At 35.8% G+C, this 25,849-nt stretch overlaps 2 protein-coding genes across 7 annotated transcripts in view; one reads left to right on the forward strand and one right to left on the reverse strand.

Annotated features, from left to right (window-relative positions):
* tenm1 (teneurin transmembrane protein 1) overlaps positions 1-25,849 on the reverse strand; it is a 542,101-nt gene that overhangs the window by 207,052 nt on the left and 309,200 nt on the right. For 5 of the 6 annotated variants that reach the window (XM_068221426.2, XM_073952089.1, XM_009301392.5 and 2 more), the window contains one exon: positions 16,558-16,821. The exons of the other annotated variant lie outside the window; for it this stretch is intronic. In XM_068221426.2, the coding sequence (XP_068077527.1) occupies positions 16,558-16,821 (264 nt within the window). The remainder of the gene's footprint in view (positions 1-16,557; positions 16,822-25,849) is intronic. 6 annotated transcript variants of the gene reach the window in all.
* Positions 1-25,849, forward strand: part of LOC141385799 (uncharacterized) — a 460,928-nt gene that overhangs the window by 199,319 nt on the left and 235,760 nt on the right. The gene's annotated exons all lie outside the window — the stretch shown is intronic.

Raw genomic sequence — 25,849 nt, forward strand, 5'->3', positions numbered from 1 at the left:
GAGAGAGGAAAAGAAAGAAAAGAAAGATTTTTTTATCTCCGTGTTTTCTGTATTCATATGAGTTAGTGGGAGTCATAATTCAATACAAGAGGGAGGTGTGACTGTGGTGTGGGGGGCATGGCTACGTGGGCAGCTTATAGATATACATTCACTCTGTTGAGGTGTGTGTGTGTGTTTGTGTATGTGCTTTGCTAAGAGTCAGCATTGCAGAACAACCTCTCTGTTAGTGTAGTATAGTGGAAAATAATTGCTGTTAAACTTGCATATACAGTGGACATCGAAATTGGAGGATAAATCAATATGAACATTCGATTTGTTTTTAAAAAATTTAATCTTCATCATTCAGAACTTTACATTTTATTTGTGGCGATGCTATGCTTGTAAAACAGTGTTAAAAATTACCAAGGCACAAGACAAAAACCCATTATTGTGTGGAAACAATTTCTGAAGATTACAACATTCAAAAATTAGTTTAAAGTCTGTCACAGGACATCACTAGTCTATCCCAAGACATCACTAGTCTCACACAAGACATCACTAGTCTCACAGGACATCCCTAGTCTTTCACAAGTCATCGCTAGTCTCATTGGGGATACTTACCCAGGTCTAATATTTTTGGGGACATCGAAATGTGTAACTGGATGGGTTACACTAAATGAGGTACGTCTGCTTAAAGTTTTTGTTAAAACTTTAAATGTTAAAATATATGTTAAATATAATTACCATGTAATTACCATAATTTATCCATAAACTCCAGAAGAACAAGATAGTGGTTAATAGTAACATTGTTAACATGTTAATAATAGACATTAAGAAAATGACATGCAACTAAAAAGCCATCAGCCTTTCAATATGTTTTGTTTTTGCGACCTCAGGGTTGATTACTTTTTTTTAAGATATAGTGTCATACATGATTTTATGGCACCAGGTTCACCTTTGACACCTTTACAGCACTCACATTAGGGCTGTAACGATACACCAAACCCACGATTCGGTTCGTATCACGATTTTTGACCCACGATTCGATTCGTATCACGATTTTTTATTTTATTTTTTTCGTGTGGGGTGGGGAAAAAAAAGATTTTTAAAACTATTTTTAATTAAATAACATTTGAAAAATCTTTATAAACTAAACATCAAAGAACAATATTAACTATGCAAATTATCAACAATATAAATAGCCATATATAAAATAAATAAATAGCCAAAGCTATATCACTTCTGTTTTCTTTGTAACAAAATACTGTTGAAAAACCAAACAGAACTAAACTTCATTGTTTAGATGGTTCAAGCATGTTGAAAATTATTTTTCAATCAAGTTCTCTTGCATGGAAAAAGTAAATTAAATAGCTAGGGATGCTCATTTCGTTAATTTTGCTAACCGACAACCGCCGCTCATTAATCGGTTATTAACGGTTAACTGGTCAGATTACTATTAATTTCATATTAAACAAATTGACGTGTCTATTTTGTGTATGACACATTAAATATTGCATTTTAAAATACTGATTTATTTTTATATATTAATAGCGGAACAGAACAACAGAGCATCTTCACGCACCTGCAGTGTTTAGCACAGAAGAGCAGAATAATCTAAATAAAATGAATAAAATAAATAGGACTGCCCTAAATTATTTTCACTTAAATAATTAATTTATATTACAAAACGAAAATACTGACTGATTCTTTTTAATAACCGGCATAGGTTTTTTTTCCAATCATATGTTTATTTCTTCCGTCAAATAAAAATAGCAGACTTCCTCAAATTGCTTGCTCCACGGAAAATATGCATTTATTTAATGCCCCGCTGTTATTATTATAATCACAAAACCTTTTACATTTTAATAGAAATCCTTATTTTAAAGATTATGTCCTGATATAGTCTATGGTTTCCTCTCTCTCCCTCGCGGTTCAAGTGCGCGCGCTGCGTGATGAAAAGACAACAACACGCGCATATGTAGACTTTTTGTAAACAGTTTGTTTAAATATGATATTGCATTAATCTGCGTACATGCTTTAAGCTGTAAAATAAAAAGTAAAGCCTATTTGTTGCGTTTATTACGCAGATCCAGGTCAACATAAGCGCTGGTTTAGTATCAACAGGTCTGTATCAAACAGCAATATTCTTCTTCCATTTTGCTTCTTTAGCAAATGTGTCTGTAGGCACGGGTTATACGTTATCGTCCCGCAAATTAAGTATGCCTTGCAGTTAAACAAGTGGCCGAAAACGAGGCGCACCTCACTGCCTTTATGTTGACAAGGAAAAAAGAAGAGGCGCGGTCCTCATATGAAACGACTGAATCAGCTGGGTATGGATAGTGCAAAAGTGTTGCTGTCTGTGTTGTTACAATTGTAATATTTAATACTATTGTGATATTCAAGATTTGTATATTCATACAGCTCTGGATAACTTAAAGTTGTTTTTGTTTTTGATATTCTTGAAACATTCAGACGGCCCCTTACTAAGAGCTCCGTGCGAGCTCTCCCGGCTAAATATTGCGAGGGCTTAAATGGAGCAGTGCTTGTAATGTCGAATTAGTTAATTAGCTCAACTTTTGCAGGCACGCGGGACGTTATTGGAAAGGTATCACGGGGGGGTGTGTCGCGATTCTCCCTTATTACACCGCGACACAGGATCGTAGATCTGAGTGTCGCGATTTCGATTTTATATCGTGTATCGTTACAGCCCTAACTCACATACATTAAAAATAAATAAAAACCACCAATAAACATAGAAAATGGTCAACAGAAACCCTAGACGTCATATCGCCCTGTAGCGTTCATTACAAAGATGAAATGCAGCCAAACGTACCTCTGGTCACATAAAAATGTGTGCTCTTCAGAAATGTAGACAGGGGTATGTATCCACAATGAGCCTGTGTTGACATCAATGGTCTCTTGCAGGACATCACTGGTCTCTTAAAGGACATCATTTGTCTCTTACAGGACATCATTAGTCTCTTTTAAGACATCACTTGTCTCTCACAGAACATCAGTTTCCCACAGACATCACTAATCTCTCACTTACATCTCTGGTCTCCCATATATATCTCCCAAATATTTTAATTTTTTTTTATATGTAAAGATATTTGCGTATTACTCTACATCTTGTGTGTATTAAGCAATGAATAGTGAGGCGCACAACTAACGCGCTCTGCGCTGGACAATAGATCGGCTTTGTTCTGGTCTATTGAAAAATCGATTATAGTTTCTTAAAATAGCAACTTACCAGCGATGCGCCTCAACACGCCTTCTTTTTAAGACCAGAATGCCTATGGGTGCACATATGAGCACATATGCATTTGCTATTTAAACAGCATGGCGCAAAACGACAAAATGATTCTTACGCCAAGCTGAAAATAGCAAACAACAATTGTGTCTCGCCTTGCGCCACATTGCGCCGGGTCTATAATAGGGCCCAATGTATCTCATCTGACCCAAATAAATTAAAATTGCTTTCATCACTTGTGAATTTGCACCTATCCTGTCCTTTAGCGCATTTAATTTTTTATTTTTTTTGATCATTTTTGACCTTTTGGGACTCGACTTGTAAGATTGTTCTTAAAAATATTCTTTAAAAATCCAATTTGGAATGACCACCTTGATAGCGTGGACAACCTGTTGTCAGAGGGTTTGAATCCCTTTTGAAAATGAAATGTTAGGCTGCTGTTTGACAGGTTTTTTTTAGATAACTACACAAGCAGGTGCCATATTCCTTAAAATTCACCCTTTTCCTCATGTTAGGATAACTTCAAACAGGACTAAGAAGTGACCTTGAAAACTGTAGATTGTTCTTGTTTTTGATCTGCACTGTAGCACACACAAAAACAGGCTACCTGTGAGTGCTTAAAGGGTCAGTGCTTTGACAGCAAATAAGACACACACATAGACAAATGTCGTAGAATGACAATGTTGACCGGACACTAGAGTGCCTGCTTTGAGACTTAAAAGCCCAATGCATTTACACATTGCCGTCCTGAGAACTGACTGTTACATGAGCTAATCTATCTCTCACAAAAACACACACACACAGGAATGTGATGGAATCCTGTTCCCTCATGCTCAATTTGTATTGCAGATGTATATTTTTCTCCAGACATTCATCGAATTAATTGTATTATTGTCTGATAATCGTACATCCTGCCTTCAGCGCTGTGTGTCTGTCTCAATTCCGTCACCTTTGACTTTCATTATAATCTCATTTTACCTATTCAACACTCTGTAAATTAAAAACCTTTAGCATGATAATGAATTTACTGCGGCTGTGTAATCTGCTCTCCGCCGTCATTTGAAGATGAACAAACTGCGGCATTTATCGGCTTTGGAGCAGTGACATTCGCTGAACTGTGAGGACGGGAGTCTGCTCTGAGACAAGGGACCTTAAGGCTCCCGACAGGGAAAGACTCTTTTAGCACCTACGATGGCTGACAATCTCAAGAGTCTGACAACACAGGTGACAGTTGCTCTTAAAAAGTCATTTCGAATCTATACGGCAAAGTAACATGCTAATGGATGGCATGGAATGCAGAGAAATGCCATCTGGCGTTGTGCTAAATCTAAATGATAGTTTATTAGCATGTCTTACCGTGGTGTTCCTCTCAGGAACGGTTTGGAAAAAAAATGTGACAGTTCTGGTAGTAAAATCAGGCAAGGAAGAAAACTATGAAAAATGCATGGGTTCATGTTTTTGCCTTCATTATTTTTTTTTTATGTAAAACCTTTTTATGCGTCTTCCACATGGTTGTCTACACCTCATGAGAAACTGTGTAATTGGCTTCATGAGCTCTTGCTATGAATGGTTACAGTGCATTTCACTGACAGTGCCAATAGAGAAGCTTGATATTAAAAACCCCCAGAATCGACCGAGAATTTCAAGATATTCAGATGAAGTATAAGCTCCTCTCTCCTACCTGATTGCACACACAAAGGCATGCACACAATGCGGCCTGGCCTTAATGCGTCTGTCCAGCCTTTGTAATTAATTTTAATTTGCATCTATTGGATCAGGAGAAATTAATTAGATCTCTCTGGACACAAAGATGGCATCCATACCACATCCATCTTTCTGTGCGAGCGCAGGAGAGCGTGTTCGCTGCCCACTCAGATGAAAGCCAAACATGATTCACTGAAAAGATTATTTGAGGCCAATGCGAGAAGAAAAAATAAAAAATAAGTTTAGTGATGGTTCTTATAATTTGATTTGACAGTACTTTTTTCAGGGGCCATATCATGGAGCAGTTTTGTGCTTTTATAACATCAGTCATGGTTTCCTTCCTCGCTGCATTGAATTTAGCAATTGCAAATCAGTTACAAATGGCTAATGTATTTGCATATGAACTAAGCAACCTACAAACTCCAGTGTTGCCGTTTGCCCTTATCCTTCAACAGCACTTGCCTGCATTACATAGTGACAGGTTCAAGAAACAATATACAGGTATGCAGATGGGCTGGGACACTAATCCATCCCTTCCAGCAAACTGTAACTCACATGAGATGGTAGCAATTAGCAAACGGTGACAATCCGATGATGCAGCCGATTCTCAATGGAGAAAATCTAATTCTGGCCTACATATTTTTCTCATTCGAGAACTTATTTCACTCAGCATACCCGTCACAACAGAGAAAAAGATGATCACAATTTCCATTTCATGGCAATTTTAAACTGCTCAAGCGCAGTAAGACATGGGAGAAAACTCAATCCAGAAGACATACATAGTTCTGACAGTTCTCCAAAACACACCCATTTGAATAAGATTTTTTTTCTGACAGCTTACTTTTGGCTATCTTTACGTCCATTTTTACTTTCTGGGAAACCACACTTCTACGTCATGTTGTGGATAAAGTCCAGATAGGATATGCGGCCAGCTGGAAGTGCAATATGCACATCAATATAGCAGCATTTTTTATGACAGTGTATAACAAAAATTAATATTTTTACAGTATTGTGATGGTTGGGTTTAGGGTTAGGGAGTAGATGTTAAAAATACAATTAATAGGGTAATTTATTAGAAAACAATTATAAAATACTATTATCGGGAAATTTTATAAATAATTTCCGGTTACATCCAGCCGCAACCATATTCGAACTAGCAACAACCAACTCAAAATGGAAGGGATTTGGATCCTATTCTAATGTCAGAAAATTAAAAAAAAAGAGACTTATTGTGTTTCTGTCACTCCAATATGACTGTGGAAACACTATGCCTACACACAGTTCTGTGCAAACAGCTTATAAAAGATGATTTTCATCATAGGTGCCCCCTTAATTTTTTTGAAATGTTTACACAACATACTGTAACTTTGCTAATCATGCTAATGCTAAACTTTCAGTATGATTAACCTTGTAATTATGAATGTACTTTTTTGTCTGACAGTTTACTTTTGGCTATCTCTAATTACCATTTGTAACTTCTGGCTTTTGCTCACTTTTCTTTTAATAACAGAGGATCTTTTCTCTATGTAGCATTAGTATTTTTGCATTCATTATAAGTTTTTGTAGGAACTTTTTTATAGTCAGACAAAAAATATTGTCTTATGTAAATATTTATAAGATACAGGTCATATCCCTCACTTCTACATGCAGAACTTTGCTGCTTACATTGTAGTTAAAAAAGGCACAAAAAAACTCTCATAAAAATATTATAATGATCCCACACTGATTTTCAGTGGTGTCTTGCTCATACTATTTCATATTGCAGTGTGTTTATATATTAATAAAATGTACATACATTTTAAAACTAAACATAAACTTCTGATAGGATACTTTCTATTTTTTCAATTATTATTGTGCTAATATTCCAAGTACTCCAAGTATATTCCAAGTATTATTTTGTTCCAATTATTATTTTCCAATTATGTTTACAATTTTTTTTTAACAAATTATATATTGGAATGACAAGAGTAACTAAGTAAGCTCTATGATATAGAAAACAACAATTGCATTGCATTTAGATTTATGTGATTCAGTACTGGAATATGAAAATAATTTTACCAAAAGACTTGATTGAGGGCTGAATAAAAATATAAAAAATCCTTCAAGCCCTCAAATACAATTTGAATGATATACTGTTAGCTAACCAAGATTGAATCATTAATTCATTTTTCTTTTCGGCTTAGTCCCTTTATTAATCTGGGGTCGCCACAACGGAATGAACCGCCAACTTATCCAGCACGTTTATACGCAGCGGATACCCTTCCAGCAGCAAACCATCTCTGGGGAACATCCACACACACTCATTCACATTCATACACTACGGATAATATTAGCCTACCTAATTCACCTGTACTGCATGTCTTTGAACTGTGGGGGAAACTGGAGCACCCGGAGGAAACCCACATGAACTCAGGGAGAACATGCAAACTCCACACAGAAATGCCAACTGACCCAGCAGAGACTCGAACCAGCGACCTTCTTGCTGTGAGGCAACAGCACTACCTACTGCGCCACTGCGTCGCAATATTGAATTATAAAAATCAAACAGAATCAAAACCATGACAGAATCTAATCGAATTTCCAGAATAGTTGCAATGCCCAGCCCTAACTAGAATTGCTCTATTTAAAAAGAATTCATTATTTTAAAATGACTGGGGTGATTATATTCTGGAGTGCATCTGCATAAAATATAATAAACAAATTACAAGCATGGAGAGAAACAGAGATAAAACAAATTAAATAAATAGTGCTTTATGGTTTTTCTGGGAAGTCTAACTGCATTCAGTTAAAGCAAGTAAATGATCAAATGTAAAACAACATTGCATCATTTTCACTGTACAAGCTAAATACAACTAATGTTAAAGCTACAAATGTGCTTGTTTCTTGGAGCTGAATGCTTCAAAAGGCATCTATTTTACTCCTTTTTCAAGATTAAAAAATTTTGTGTCTCCAGAATGTGTCTGTGAAGTTTCAGCTCAAAACACCCATAAGATTATATTACACCTTTTACAATATTTGAATTGTCTGCTCTGAACAATCCTTTAGCTGTTTTTGTTGCCTGTGCCTTTAATGCTAGTTTTCCCCCTCCACCATTCCCACACACCTGTCAGAGTGTGCCTTAATCTCCACTTCGGCTATGTCAGATAAACAGCACAGTGACAGACACAAAGGAAGCAGCATTTGATGTAACATTTGTGAGAAATACATCAATAACAGCTTTCCCAATGATTAAAATTTGATGTATGGAGTTAATTCAAGCCTTCAAGCTACAAAGTTCACGTTCACACACACAGTGGACACAAACACACATGGCTTAGTTTAACTTCGCCCTGTTTTTGCATGCAAATGTGACACTTTAATATCCACTGCTGTATGGATATTCGTTATTTTAATGTACAAAATAAACCTGAAATAACATCCATAAACCGGGATTGAAGCATCCTCTTTTATAATTGTACTGACATGTGGCTGATAAAGACAATAAAATCGCTGTAATTTATTACAAACATGCACCTTTTTAAAAACGCTTTAAACTTGTAAAACTCATTCTTGATCATTTGATGCTGATGATTGATGATCACAGAGAGCTGAACAGATCTTTTAATCCTAGTTGCTTTCCTGTCTTGTTGATACAATTATACGCATCAATACAGAGACATGTTAATATGCGGCTGTCAATCAATTCGGTGGGCATATCTCGGTGGAAACCACACTCCTACATTACCGGTGGGCCTCAAAATGGGAGGGATTTGGATCCTATTTTAAAGTCAGGAAATTAAAAAAGAGAGTTATTGTGTTTCTGTTATTCCAATACGACTGTGGACACACTATAGTCAGTTCTGTCCAAACAGCTGATTTTCATCACCCTTTAAACTTGCTTGAAATGTTTACACAACATAACTGTTCTAATCATGCTAATGCTAAAAGTTCAATATGATTAATATTGTAATAATCAATATAAACCACATTAAAAACCAGCTCCAGTTGGGATGAAAAAACAAGAGCAACGGAAGTGTATCGGCACAGTAGGCTACATCAAACTCTTTGATTTCAAACTCAATGATATGATGATTATTTAGCACTTAGCTAATTGATATAACACTGTTCTAGTGTTATCGTACTGTCACACATACCGTATGAATTTATATTCTCAGCAGGCACTTCCTTATCAAAGCGTCTATGATAAGAAAGCGCATACATTATGTGTGTGGAAGGGAGATGCAAAGTAAAAAAGCAGATAGCAGATCCGAGTCAAGTACTACGGTTGAAGACAAAAACAGTACAAGCACCAGCACAGATGTGCGAGGATGTTTGTAGAGGAAGAAGTGTGGAGAAAACTCTCGATCTGGAGCGCAAACCCTTTTGTTTGGAGAGATGAAAGCACTACACGGCCAGAAGCACCAAATCACCACCATGAAGATGGTCTGCTTTGCTCCCACAGGGGTCAATCAAATACAACCTTATGTAAGTGTGTTTAACAATAACATAACCTTAATATGTGTGTGTGTGTGTGTGTGTGCGTGTGTGTGTGTGTGTGTGTGTGTGCGCGCGTGTGTGTGAGCACGAGTGTGAGATAATGGAGTGTGGTTTACACACCGAAGCAGTTATTAGTGCACCGCATAAATATTGCATCACTGAATAGCGTAAGGAAAGTGGAGTGTGTGTATGTGTGTGCAGCAAGACTGGGAAGTCTGTTTAACTGTGTGTGTAGCTCCCTCTGCGGCAACTCTCATTAAAATTGTAAAGTCATACGCTGATGAGGGCACTTTAGAGTAACCTGCACGCATGCACAAGAATGAAATAATATTGAACAAATCACCACCCCAATCTGGTTGACCTACAAAAACATAGATTACACCATATTCTGATTCAAATGAGTCGCACCTAGCTGAACAGTACCATGTTAAAACTGCGTTATTGGTTGAAAAAAAAAGTGCTGGTGTGTAAGTGATAAACATAACTGCATTTAGAGGTCGTGTAAATTATTAGTGACTCCTCCAAAAAAACAACAGTGTACACATAATATAAACAATTCAGTATCACTTACTTCACAACTAATCCTTTAAAACAGATATCATAATGGAATTCACTATAAACAACATTGGTTATAAATGTCATGCCTAAACAAATATATTTGAAACAAGCAGCATGTGAGAAATGCTTTACCAATATTCGGCACTTATCCAAATGCAGGTTTCACAAATGTTTTGCTTGCTTGATGCTAAGTGCATTATATAAATCACTTGGAAATGTAAATTGAAGATAATACAAAAAATGTGTGATTAATATTGCAGAAAATACACTAATATCACCTAGAAAACTAAAGTTCGTAAACAAACTTTATGGTGGGTTGAGAAAGCCAGTTGAAAGTAGCTTATTTAGTTTTAAAAAGTATCAAGTTGACTAAATAAATGTTTAAGATCACTGAAGTCAACAATGTAACAACTTTAAAGACTGAAGCAAACCAGAAAAAAGCTTTGAAGTTTCCTGTGTCTGTGGTTGGTAATAGCATGATACTAGCACAATTATAGCAGAAACTAGCATAATTCTGGCATGAATTAGCATGTTGTTAGTATGATTCTAGCAAGAATTAGCATAATTCTAACAAATTAGCATGCTATTAGCATGAATTAGCACATTGTTAGCATGTTTCTAGCACAAATTAGCATGTTATTGACAAGTGTCTAGCATGAACAAGTTTTTAGCATGATTCCAACATGAATTTGCATGTTTCTAAAATAAATTAGCATGTAACTAGCATGATTCTAGTATGAATTGGCATGTATCTAGCATGGATTAGAATGTTGTTAGCATGATTACAACATGACTTAGCATGATTATATCAATAATTAGTATGATTCTAATACAAATTGGTATGGTTCAAGTATGAATGATCATAATTCTTGCATGTTTTCTGCATTAATTAGCATGTTATTAGCATGTTTCTAGCATGCACTAGCATGTTGTTCAAATGTTTCCAGCATTAATTAGCATCCCAGATAGCAGGCAGTAATCGGCCCGAGCTCGGCTGCCCCCCGGCGCCTCCGGCTCCGACTCGGCATCGGCGAGTGTTATCCGGGCCGAGTGCGGCCCGCAGCTCGCTCGCGCACATGCGGTTGTGATGCGGCTGTAAAGCACTGGCCCGATTCCGGTCAACCATATCCTGGCCGCTTCTTGCAAGGACTCGGCTGATGGCAACCGATTAAGTTCTTATTTTATCTAGTAATCTGTTAGCTCCACGTTTAATGATAATTTGAGAAAATATTCATGGTACGATAGCAAAAAAAAAAAAAAAAAAAGAATATTTAGTGTGGATGGTCGCAATGTTTAGACGCAAACAAAACAATATTATTTATAAATAGATTATACATGTCATCTAGAGAAAAACTATGTAAAATTCGCGTATTTTTGAGATAGCACGCTCCTGTGCTGACTGTTTTTTTTAAAGCAGAAGTTGGTTTCATAATAAACACATGCGTTACTAAATTCCTGATCCAAACTCCAATCCAGACGGTGGCGGTAATGCTCCAAAAAGCTGGTTGTCAACCACCATGGCACGAAGATCACAAGAAGAAAAAGTTTGGTTTTTCAAAAATTTCATTTGGATTCCGGTCAGAAAGGTAAGCTTTTTACTGCTTGTGTTCTGTATAATTAGCGAATTTAGAGCTTAAAACATTTCCACGGTGTTTGGTTGTAACAGTGTTTAGTAATTTAAAACAGTTTGATACGAAATGTAACTTGCTTTAAGAAACACGACTGGAGCTAATGTATGCTAACGCTAACAGTTACAAACACGTCTGAAAGTTCCTTTTCCTTTTACACAATGTTAGATTGTAACGTGTGTAGTAACTCAAAACTATTTTAATTATTTTAAAGAAACATGAAACGAATTTGTGTGTATGCTAACTTTGCGTTAAAGAAAGTTTCTGTAGACGAATCCATTAACTAACTTGGCAAAACGTGTTTTTTTTCCTGATTTAACATTATTAAGTACCGTGGATGTTGAAAAAAATCATTTTACAGGCGTATACTTCTCCAACAGTATTAATTCTGTGATTATGTGTAAATAAAAACGAATCGTTTTGGATTAATAAAATATTATTGTTTATCTTGTTTATGCAGTTAGTCACGAAAATGATCGAAACTCGACTGTTTACTATTCTCTTTAAATTATCCAAGAGAAATATATTACTATGCACTTTAATTCATATGTGTTAGCCTATGTGAATCAATTATATCTTTTGTTCAAGCTGTAATGGTCAGTTAATGTAAAACTGAACGTCTTAAAGCAGATTTTGATGTTTTTTTTTTATGTTATTGACAGTGATAAATTCTGATTTAAATGAATGGGTAACAATATTTGTTGGTTAAGTCTTATTGTTCTTGTTTAACAAAGGTTAGTGAGATCATTTTGCAGCACATCACGACCAAAGAAGTCAATGGCACACTCTTTTGAACGTGAATAGGCATGTTATAGTTGTGTGCTAAAAGTCCATTATAAGCTGTAAACTGCTGATACATTTTCAACATAGATTGAGCTTTTCAGACATTACATTACTAATTGCTTCACAAACAGCTGAAATGGTTTATTGTTATTGGCTATCATCATCAAACATTTTTCACAATGGTAGGTTAATCTTCATGGGTACAGAATAATGCATGTGCTTGACCATCTTACAAATCTATGTCTCAGATTCATAAGGCTGTCACTCTGCATGAATCTCCGAATAAATCTTGTGCAACCTTCTGTGTACTGATTACTTACACTATAGGTATTATATGCATTAATTAACTTTGATAGTATTTCAGGATTTGAACTTTTCTTTACGGGAGGTTAACAACAATGTGATGTTTTATTATAGATGCATATGAGGAAGCTCGACTCAAACATCCACACGCAACTGTGATTTCTGACTGGTAGACAGATGAGGACGATGACTGTCATACATCTAAAGACAGAACAGGTTTGTTTGCAATTATTTTAAACACATACTGTCAACATTATGTCATTGATCTATTACAACCTGTGAGTTTTGCCCTGGCACTATACTAAAGTGATGTTTTGTTTTGTAAATGTATCTGATTAAGGGACAGTATAGACACATCTATACCATGATGAAGAAAAATTACTTGGAACAAAGAGGCTGGATAAAAGGCAGGTATGAAGATTTCAGAAATCAATGCAGCACCACAAGTACCATCACCATCAATGACTATGGCAGAATTCTTAAGACCACCATCAACATGCACAGATACTGTACATTCCAGTACACCAGGCGTGTCCAAACTATGGCCCGCGAGGCTTTTTATAAATATCAATAGAATCTGGCCCGCTATACAAAAATGAACGTAATTCAATAAATAACCACCGGGTGTCGCTATTACATGCATTCAATTAAGCAGCAGTTCTTGTTATGATCTATCTATCTATCTATCTATCTATCTATCTATCTATCTATCTATCTATCTATCTATCTATCTATCTATCTATCTGTCTGTCTGTCTGTCTGTCGGTCTGTATGTCTGTCTGTCTGTCTGTCTGTCTATCTATCTATCTATCTATCTATCTACACACAGTTGAAGTCTGAATTATTAGCCCCTCATTGATTTATTTCTTCTTTTTTAAATATTTCCCAAATGATGTTTAACAGAGCAAGAACATTTTTACAGTATGTCTGATAATATTTTTTCTTTTGGAGAAAGACTTATGTTTTATTTCGGCTAGAATAAAAAGCGGTTGAATTTTTTTTATGAACCATTTTAAGGTCAAAATTATTAGCCCCTTAAGTCTTCAGAACAAACCATTGTTATAAAATAACTTGCCTAATTACCTTAACTTGACTAGTTAACTTGATTAACCTAGTTAAGCCTTTAAATGTCACTTTAAGCTGTATAGAAGTGTCTTAAAAATATCTAGTCAAATATTATTTACTGTCATCATGGCAAAGATAAAATAAATCAGTTATTAGAAATGAGTTACTAAAACTTATGTTTAGAAATGTGTAGAAAAAAATGTTTAACTCTCCGTTAAACAGAAATTGGGGAAAAAATAAACGGTGGCTAATAATTTAGGGGGGCTAACAATTCTGACTTCAACTGTATATATGTATATGTATATATATGTATATATATATATATATATATATATATATATATATATATATATATATATATATATATATATATATATATATATATACACACGTGTCTGTGTGATGTATGTAAAATTTGGCCCGCGACAACGTTTGTTTTTTTGCATCTGGCCCTCGGCCCAAAAAGTTTGGACACTCCTGCAGTACACCTATGAACATTTACAGTCTTTGTTCTAGTGCAGTTTGAGATCAAGACAGAACTTATTGCATCTCGTGATGTCTTTGTAAGAATTGAAGACATCACTAAATTTGTTAAGGTTTAATGCAGCTAGAAAGTAAAGATCAACTAGAGAATATCAGCAGTGTCTAACCCACTGTTGTATTTACAGAAGTTGTATGAGAATAAGCTACAGGTTGATTTATACTAATCTGTTATTTTTCTTTTTTAGCACGACTGACTGAAGTTTTAAAATCATGCAATGTCATAAAGCAGCAGCTGGGCCTGATTCTCACAAAACCAAAACAGACGTGATGAAATTCCAGATGTAAACACATTTGACCTTCCTTTGGCCAATTTGAGTTGGAAAAGCTTGAAAATCAACTAAAGGAGCAGCCCGAACAAATGAAGAAACTGGTAAGTTCAAGCTCTTGCTAATTTCAAAGTGTTTTAAGTTTATTTGTTTTTTTTATTGTTTTTTTTTTTTTTTTTTTGCTTCGTAGGTAGCCTACTTTTTTCCTAATTTTTTCTTTTTTTTACATTAGTACTTGCTCACTACTAATTATCTGTTTATCTTTTAATCACAGATGGAGTGAGGACAAATGTCCATACCACGCCACTGATAAAGAAGTGGAAAAATGCATTACAAGGTAGCTACAACTTGCCCCTGACAGGGATGGAGGAAGAAAGAAGAGAAAGCTAATGTGTCAAATGTCTACATCACTATTTTGTTTTATTTTTTAAACAACATTTTAAGTGTATTAAGATGTTCCCTGATACTTGAACAATTTGTTTCTTTCATTTGCATTTATATATATATATATATGTATATGTATATATATATATATATATATGTGTGTGTGTGTGTATATATGTATGGTATGTATGTATGTATGTATGTATGTATGTATGTATGTGTGTGCGCCAAATTCTGAAGAAACATCTTGATACATTTTTAATAAACGTAATACAAATAAAATTATAAATATAAAATTGCACAAGACGTGTATATATATGAAATGTATAATCATCTCACTCATGTCTTGCTGTTTGTGCAATTGATTTTGTCCAAGTTTATTTAAAAATAAGTTTGACTTGTTTGTTTATTATTATTTTAATGTTTTATTAAAAAAATGTTTCACGATGTTTCTTCAGAATTCTGCAGTACTTTTTACAAGTTTGACTTGGATATTTTACGGATTGTCATTGGTATTTTTAAGATGTTTCTTGCTATATCTTAAATTGGTTTCTATATTTAGGTTTATATAAAATTTAGCTGTTTTTTACAAATTTTTAATTCAAGTCTATTGGGAAAACAGGGTTGTTTTAAAAACATCTGTGTTTGTGTGTAATTTTTAGATTTTTTGTTTAAATCTTTCTGTGTGTCTTTGTGTTGTTTTATTGTTGTTTTTATATTGATATTCTTGTGCACTACAAAATTATTTATAAAATTTTAGTACTATTTGTTTTCTTGCTATCAATAAACGTTTAACATTTATTTATTTTGTCATTTGTCTGATTATTTTCGTTACAGAATATGTATGCAGTTTGCACTTTATTCAAAGGTTAAACGCAGTGCTTACACTTTGTGTTTACATTATAGCCTGTGTTTGCTGTTATATAAATTCAAATGGTTGTAATACCATATATCAAGTACCAACGTAATACCAAAGGTTTTATAAGGTGTATAAATACGGAGTCGCGCCAGCTCCGGGCCGCAGCGCTCATTACCCTCGCGCCGATTCCGGCGCGGATGCGCAGCGTCGGCTCGCTTACGGCCGCCGCATCTGGCCCGCTTGATTCGGGCCGGAATCGGGCAGTGAGTCCACAGGCATCCGGCCCGAGTCCGGCAGCCGAAGTTGGGCCGAGGGGTAAGTCTCCGGCAGGCGACAATCTAGCCGGAACTGGCCCGAGTGTATTTTGCTATCTGGGATGTTGTTAACATGTTTCTAGTATGAATTAGGATATTGTTAGAATGTTTCTACCATGAATTAGCATGTTGTTAGCATGATTATAGTATGAATTAGCATGTTGATATCATGATTATAGCATTAATTAGCATGATTCCAGCTTAAAAAAGCATGGTTCTAGCATGAATTGGCATGTTGTTAGCATGATTTCAGCATTAATTAACATCTTATTAGCATGTTTCTAGCATTAATTAACATGTTGCTAGAATGTTTCCAGCAATATTTAGCATGTTTCTAGCATGAATTAGCATAGTCTTAGCATCATTTCAACGAAATGTGAGATAACACATAAGTATGTTGGCTTTCTCCTGCCCCCATAATAACAATAATAAAATAGTGCCGTACCGTTCTCTGGCTCAGACTTGCGCTCTTGTTCTGTATCGGTGAGGGAAAGAACAGAGTTTGCTCGGCTTGACAGGCAGGAGCTGTGCTCGGACTTCACTTCCTGCATCCACAACCGCAGGGCGTGGTCAGGAGAGGCTCCGCCCTCAGATTCAGGATCAGAGGGCACACCTGCAGACACACCTCCAGGATATGCAAGCTCCTGATTGGCTGCATGAAGCTCCGTCTGGAAATCAGGGAACACCGTCTGGGAGGGGTCCGAGAAATCTGGGAGAATCAGCAAGAGAAACGACCGAATGACTTAAATCTGTTTGGCGTACCAAAGTTTTAGTACATCTGCGCTCGCTCATGCAGGCCAGTGGATTAGAGTTCAGTGCTAGACCGCTGTGATTTCTAAAGCAAGGCTGAGAAACAATTTTGTTCTCTCTTCAGAGATGGAGAATGGCCTATAAAACCCTAAATAAATATTTAACAAAAAGAATTCTGCTTTTAACTGCACAAAATGTGAAAACCATTTAAATTCCCCCAAGATTCCCAGAGTATAAGAGACATATGGGTTTACACACATGCACTCTCCAACACAGAAACTCATTTAGTGTGTGCGTACTAGCCCCGTTCTCTCTCTCTCTCTCTCTCTCTCTCTCTCTCTCTCTCTCTCTCTCTCTCTCTCATTTTTTTTATGATTTTAACAGTCAGTGCTGACAGCTTGCTCTATAATATAAACACATCACCACATTCTCTCAAGATTCAAGTAGCCTTATTGGCATAATAAATAACAACTATGCTTTTTTGTAATAGTTTTTATAAGTCACACAGTTTTTGCTTTAACTGAAACTTGCTACTATTATAAATTTATAAGTGATTTTATAAAATGCACTTAGCATCAAGCAAATAAAATATTTCCCATTCAAATTGGTAAAGCATTTCTCACACACTGCTCGTTTCGGTTTTACATTAAAGGTGCAGTAGGTGATTGCCTTCAGAAACATTTTTGTTGTGCTGGTTGAAAGTCTCTTCACATTCCAATAGAATTGATTAAAGTCAATGATCTAAATGTATTTATATGTATTTTTTTATACTGGGTAAGGCATGTTATCCAATTAAATAGAGTTGGGCTGACATCTCTCATAATTGCCATAAGTAGCTCAAACTGTCTGTCAGCAAATGCAGATTTGAAGAACTGCGCAACCGTTTGTACGCAGCTCTGCCGTTTGTGCATTGCGCGTTCATGAGAGAGATCGAGAGAGAGAGCGCGCATGTGATCGATAAAAACATGCTAAATCAAAACTTTTTAAAAAGTTGAATCAATATTGGAGTTACCTTTGCACGCTGGAGAAAGGATGCCACCATGACTGAAGGATTTCTTAGACAGGTGATGTTCTGTTTTAAAACTATTTTAGCTTCACACAAAGCTGATGACCCCTTTTACACAGTGATACCAGTAAATATCCAGAAAATTTCCGCAACAACTTTACCGGTAAATCAGAAAAGCGCTGTTCACACATGCGAGGACATTACGGAGTTTTTCTGGAAAAGACCATTCACACATTCATTCCAAAATACTCCAATATTCCAATAAATTCTGACATCATCAACCAGAAATGAGCTCTAAACAGCTGTGTTTGTACATGTAAACATTTGACTACTTTACAAACTCTGTGGATGGATAAGTATTGTGAACAACTTCGATGAAAACATATGGAGGAACACTTTCACATGTCGAAATGTACATGATATGTGTGTGTGTTGGCGCTCACTGTCTCCTTCCTGAGCACACGTGACGCATCAAGCAACTGAAGGAAGCAGAGCTTGAAGGTAAACAACATAAGGTAAAGGTAAACGGTAAATAAGGTAAGGTAAAACGGCTTATCATAAGCATCTTATCCATAATAATTAACTAACATTTAGCAGCTAAATGTGTCTGGAAAAATATTCAAAGGCTTTTATTTTTCATAAAATACATTTAAATTCACCATGCGGACGTGAATGCATCTGACTGTTCTGATTGGCTAAAGTAGACGTCTCACGTCAGCACTTTCTAGACGTGCACAGTCTCTTTCCGGCAATGTTCCTTCTGCGTATACAAAGCTCAACATTCCGGCAAATTACCATTAATGTGACAACTTCTATTTCCGGAAACAAATTTACCGGTATTTTAAAAAAGGGCCTGTTCACACATACAGACCTTTCCGGAAAATTGCCGGTAATCCAGAAAGGGCTATATGTGTACAAGGGGCTGATGTAGCATTAGAGGTTTTTGTTACGAATGGGTCATATGTGCACAGAAGTGTTCCGCCACTAAAATCTTCAGATGAAAGATTGATGTGACTATTTTCAGTTTCATAAGGTCCTTTAACAGCATCGATAATGTAGATTTAATTTAGTTAAACAAAAAACACAAGTAAATAGCGCTATTCCTGCTTTACTAGGGTGAGGATGGTTCTATATTCACATCACATTATTTCATTTTTATATAATGACGACCTGTGACACAGCCCTTATATTGTTTACCAAGCTACTCTGAATATTCGCTCTGAAATAGCATGTCAGTTTGGCTTAGTAATAAGTGTAATTCCTGCACGCCGCCGGACCAACACCAGTTGCTTTTAAGACATGAGACAGGGTTCTGCTGTCATCTTAAAGGATTTATGCTAAGCTGAAAGAATGAATGAATTAAAATGAATAAATTAATAATACTTATAAAAATAATAATTAAGATTAGCGTGATTTCTAAAGGATCATGTGACTCTGAAAACTGGAGTAATGAAGCTGAAAATTCGTCTTTAAAATCACTGGAATAAATTATAAAATTAAATGATAAACTACTTTTGAATGGTTATTTCATAGTGCAATAACATTTCACAATTGTACAATTTGTACTGTATTTTTGATGAATAAATGCAGCCTTGGTGAGCAGAATAAGCTTATTTTAAAACATTAAAAAATCCTACTGACCTCAAACTTTTGACCGGTAGAGTATATATAAAAAGAAACAACACAAAATCCTTTGTTGTCAAATTCTCCTTTCTCATTTCATCTCCTTCCATCTCTTTTAAGACTGAGCACGCATATCTACATAACAGGCTACTCCCCGTCCCCTAATATCCTTTCATGTGACGTTGCCTCTTATTACTTCATCTCATCTCTTTTCTTTATGCAACCTCATCTTGTCCCTTCTCCTTTCAGCTCAACTCATATGTTCTCATCACATTCGTTTCTCTTAATTTGCTGAGGTAAAGGTGATGGGCTCTTGATGGGTTTTCCTGAGCGTGTGTGTGATTTTTCAGACCAGCGTGCGTGTGTGTGTGAGGAGCGAGCTCTTTACTCAAGTGTCCTTAAGAATCCTCTCCTCTACGTCTCTGACTCCTGTCTCCGTGGCGACCCCTCTCACTGCTCTCCCTGCTCTAATCATCTCAGTACTAATTGCCCACGATGCACTTCTCCGTCCTTCACTGCGAACATGACCCCCTGCTTCTCTGACTGACCCACACACACACACACAAACACACATCCAGCAGACAGAGATGGAAAAAGCCAGGGTGAGAGGGCAAGAGAAGTGGGTGAAAGACCTTTCTTTACCTCTCTGTCTACTTTTCTTCCCTTTCTCTCTCTCTCCGTCTCCATCATCTCTCTCTCTCTGTCTTTGTAAAGCTGTTTCCGTGGTAACTGGAACTGAATGTTTTGTTCTGCATGTAGCATTTGAATAATTCCATAGAGGAAACAAAAAGCCTGACTGTAACCTGCTCAACTACCCGCTGCATGCATGTGTGATGAACATATATCTGTATGTCTGTTTGCATATTTATCTATCCATCTGTCTGGCCATCTATCAATCTAGCTTTGGTGCAAATTGGACATCCAACCGCAATGTAATCTAACATAAAATCTATTAAAGCATAATCTTATTAACTACACAATGTGGTGATGAATTATTCTAATTAATCACACATTAATTGCATATTAAATTTGCTCGAGAAATTAGCCCATATAAAAATGTTAAAGGTACAGTTCACGCAAAAATGAACCTTTATTTGCCCTCAACTGGTTCCGAATCCCTATGAGTATCTTTTTTCTGCTGAACCTAAAGGAAGATATTTTGAAGAAAGATGGAAACTGGTTACCATTGACTTCCATAGAAGGAAAACAAGTGCTTTCATCAGATTTGGATTGAACAAAGTTGACCAAGGCAATAGGGATGTAATGATTCACAATGAGTTGGTAGAAAATCGATACAAATATGTGATGATTAACATCGGTACAAATGTTAAATTAATTGTAGTACAGTTTTTGAACAGAAGGGGTGCTGTGTTAAGTCAAAACTCGCTTTACCTGCATATCAGAAGAGCAAAAGGTGGAGCAGCAGGCTTAAATGACAGGGGTGAAGTGCGGTTGTTGCTAGATCGGATATGGTTGCAGCTGGAAGTTAACAAAAACTATTCATATTATTTATTAAATTTCCCATTAATTGTATTTTATTAATGTCTACCCCTACCCAAACCCTAAACTCAAACGTCACAGTAATGTAAAAACAGTAGTTGTATCAAGTATTATTTATGCTATTTATTAAATTACCCAATAAATTGTATTTTTTAATGTCTACCCACCTACCCCAACCCTAAACCCAATCATCACAATACTGTAAAAAATATTAATTATTGTTATATATTCATAAAAAATGCTGCTATATTGATGTGCATATCGCACTTCTGGACAGCCACGACGTATCTGATCTAGACATTTCCGTAAAGTGCGCCAGACAACACTATAACTGTGTGTAAATACTGCAAGAAGACGTTTACTAACTGCCCATTCACATGGGGCATTAGCATGAACGCTTTCCTTCAACTTTTAATGGGTGACATCAAGCATTGTCGAACTGAATTGTGTGTCTGTTGGCACTGTTCAGCAGCATTGCTCGCTGCAGGAGTTGGGACTTTCTCAACTTTTCAAGCGCTAACGGAAGCATCAGCTAATCAGATCGCTGTATGCAAATACACCAGCTCAGACAGTAGCCGATTGCTGACTAACTTCATTGCCTGTCGCAGCTATGACGATCGCGTCAGCCCTAACTTCAGACTTGCCATTTGTCAAGCATTGACGCTGAAGCCCTGTGTGAATTGGGAACAACGAATACGATGCAGCACAGTAAAAAACCACTGCCATAGATGTCTATACGCAAAAAGCTGTTACGTGTACCGGAGTATTTGCAGCTTTGACAAGTGTTACGGAGATCACAGGGTGCAGCAGTGTTTTCATAGCAAAAGTGTGAAGATGTTATTCAGAATGACAGAGAAAGCTGTGCTGTTACAGAACCATATTGTTCCTTTTTACCTTCTCTTTTTCAATTTAGTGTACGCATATTTTAATAATTTGCTTATATTATACTTTTTGTATTATAATATTGTATATTATAGTCAGTTTTTTTATGCCAGTGGCCAGCCCCCTGGAGCCGAGAGCCTATTGACCACCTCACTGCACTCTAGTTTAGGAAAGGCTTTCCTCTCCACACCAGCCATCTCAGTCCTCGGTGAAAGAGTTTTTTCATCAGCAGGGGACATTGTAAATGTACAAAGATCTCAGCTTATGCCAGAAAACATTCTGATATTTCTTTAAAAATTGTAAAATCCCAGCACAGTCACAGTTTTAGTTTGTTTGTATTAAAGAACCTTCTTATATTTGTATTGTTCATTTTTGATTAGGAATTGATTTTAAAGTTGTAATGTAGCTGCACAAAGTTTGTTTATATTAAAGAGTCTTCTTTATTTTGTACTATTTACTTTTTTATTTGGATTTTGTTTTAAAATACCAATGTAGTTATTGCTGAAAAGATTTTATTTTGTAAAATCAAAATTGTGCATTATTTAAGAAAAAAATTAAAACTTAAAGCCTTAAATTTGTCTCAATTTGTAAGACAATATAAGCACCCCTATGAAGCAACGTATAAAATTATTAAAACGAAACATCGTGATGGTCGATGCCATCTGTGTTACTGTTTTTTTACATCATGTTTTTGGTTGAATCAAAAAATAATACACAGAATATAAATAGAGAGGCCTAAGTTTTGTCTTATTTGTGTTTAATTTGAGTTATTTATGAACATGGACATGAGCATGGTTTTTCAGAACATTCATTTACAGACAGAAAAAGGCTAATAACAATTTAGCACCATTTTATTTTTTAATATACATTTTGTGGGAGTCCTATAGATAATTGTATGCACCTACATCCCACATACACTTCTGTATCTTGCCAACCTCACCTTCATTCACCTGTCTCATGCTGTCCTATGCTGCATTTGGTTGCATCAGGTCCCGGGAGACCCACAGGTTCCCATGGCTGTGCAGGTCGCTACTTCAACAGCATTGTCGCCCTGTTTATGAATGAGCTCAGTAGCTAAATATTAGCCGGTCTTTAAAAACAGTTTGAATGCATTCGGCCATATGTGTCTGACACTGTAAGAACAATCCAATCAAATGTTTTTTCTACTGTTACGTGCTTGTGTCGTCTGTACCTTGTTTGTGTTTTTTCCCTCTCTCGTTTCTCCCGTGTTTGTTTTTTCTCAGGTTCCGGTCATTGGTTAATCCATCTGTCAATCATTCCTCCCCAGTGACGTCACACTGACACACACCAGACCACCCACCAGCCCCACTTGTTTCAGCTGTATGTCTGCTATGTTATTGCTTTGCGTTTAAGAAAAACCTGGTCTAACTGTGTATTCTGTTGTTGCAGTTTCTGTCTGTTCACGTTATTCGCCATTCATATCATATCATTCCACTTCTCTTTTATGTTGTTTACGAGGCTCTGGTGAAGAGGACAGGTAAGAAGGTAGACTTGGTTAGGTGCGAGCACCACCCCTTGTTCTTTTAGATAAATAAAGTTGCATAGTTAGGATACTCGGAAGACCTCTTTGTTTGTTTATTTTGTTTTCATTTATTTATTTAGTTAGATGATTCTGGGGAGTTAGACATTGTTTGGGTTTTGTTCTTTTCTTAAACACTGCCCACATCCCTTCTGCCAGCTCTCCTGTTTTCCCCTGTCTTTGTGTTGGACCCAATTTTTTAAATAGTGCTTTTTGCCTAACCTTCTTTTTCTTATTTTTGAGTAACTCACTGTTTATTGTTCACTCTGGAAATTGTGAATAAAAGTCACAGTTTTGGTATGTCTGCTCTGGCTGTTTTTTGTTGTACACCACATCTACCAAAAAGGCACACTTGGTACCCTTTAAGCAGTGGAAATGCAAGCCTGATAAAGGTGACCTGTACCGATACGTACCATACCGCACTGTACCAGTCAGTGGAAACAAGCCATTAGGGAGAAAAAGCCCTGATTGGACTGCACTCTTTGTGCTCCCCCCTTCTCTTCCTCTCTCTCAAGCACTTGTTGTTCACACAAAGGTAAGAAATAAAATTTAGCACTGAAAATAAAAGTGTTCTTGAGAATTTGCATTTAAATGTAAATAAACCTCCACAAACCGAACGGCAGCGTTTTAACTTTCCACATGTACTGTACATACATTTTTTTTTCTCAATATGAACTGAGTTGATAATTTGCAAATGGAAACCCACTTTTCAGAAAAAATACAGTATTTAATTGGCATAACATCATTTATTATTAAGAATGTATTTGTATTAATTATATAGTATTTGATCATACATATTTAATCAGTATATAATACATATTTATGACATGTACAGTTTTGTCTATATTTGATCATTTTTTTACTTTCATTCATGATAATCTCTAGTAAAAAAAATCTAGTAGAAAATCTTTAATATATATACGATGCATGTTTCTGTTCAGGTGGCCAAACAGAACTACAGTAACTAAGCTCTACTTAGCAAGAATGTAAAAAAAAAAGAAAGTAAGTAAGAGAATGTTACTTGAATCTCTTTTAGTCGGGGAATCCTTTAATTAATGGAAATATTTCACCCTTGGGACTCAGACAAGCAAAAATGCCTCCATGAATGTAGAATATCAAAGACAGAAGAATAAAGGCTGAAATAAATTATATTATTAAAATAATTTTAAAATTTAAATTGTAAATCATTATTCAAAAGTAAAACACACATCGCATTATTATTTAATGACAATGGCGTTTGATGTTTGGTGTGTGTGTGTGTGTGTTGATGGCTCATTTCAATTTGCAGTCAGTGTTTTCAAAGAATTGTGTTTCTCACTAAGGAGTCGCACCATATAATCACTTTCATTAGAGCATCTATCAAATCAACAACAAACAAAACAACTTGTCTGCAGAGCTATGATCTCCTTTAGATAATGCAGCCTTTCGTGCAATGTCAGAAGAGTATGATAAAAGCTCCCGTGCCCCGCTAATGCAGAGGGACATTAATTATGTGTCATCATTTATAGCTGCTTCTGTTGTGCACACAAGCAATCATGCACACATATCCGTCTGGAACTTTTGCTTGACATCTATTGCTTGTTATAGATGTTCATCCTATTCGTATCATGTTCTTTTGGCTTTAAAAAATCTAAATAAAGCTTTCCTCTCTGTAGTAATGTTTGTATTTTATAATTATTGTGATTACATATTTTTAAGCTTGCATTTTTAAAGCATCAAATCAACATCTTGATCAACAGTCCAGATAAAAATGGCAAAAAAGGGAGCAAGGAAGCATTGAATTGATCAAAGGTGACAGCAAGAACATTTATTATTTTACTAAAGATTAATTTAAAAACCATAAAACTGAACAAAAGTAATTTCCAACCTGATTTAAAAAGCCTTCTGTTGTGAACGGAGTACAAACCTTTGATTATTTTATTTGGAATGACTAACACTGATTAAAACAACACAGAATCCAAGTAATCACAAAAAGCCCATCATGTTTCACAGTGCAAACAATGTGCAGATAGAAAACATGACTAAATATCTTTTACAGGACATTATTAATACTATTAATAAGTCGCTTTTTCCAAAAATTTAATATCTGCATACTAAGGATAAAGATATTGTCTATTCCAAACATGCTAACTACCTATTACTGCAGACACAGAGCAGTATTTGGTAATTAGTTTAAAGTCTTTCTTACTCAGTCCAGCGATTTGTAATCCTCTTACACATAGTCTATCAATATGTGGGCTACTATAAATTAAAACAAGCAGCTTTGTGCTGTAGCCACACATTTTCAAAGCATTTGTTAATGATGGATTGTCTCTGAGAAGCACAAGTTCATATAGGCATCAAACAACAAGCCATTTCCTAAATCAGACTGTTTTGATGCATATACAGTATGGACTTGTGCTACTCAAAGAAAATGTTCAATATACTTAAAAACAA

This window comes from Danio rerio, chromosome 5 (genome assembly GCF_049306965.1).
Source record: "Danio rerio strain Tuebingen ecotype United States chromosome 5, GRCz12tu, whole genome shotgun sequence".
Lineage (NCBI taxonomy): Eukaryota > Metazoa > Chordata > Actinopteri > Cypriniformes > Danionidae > Danio > Danio rerio.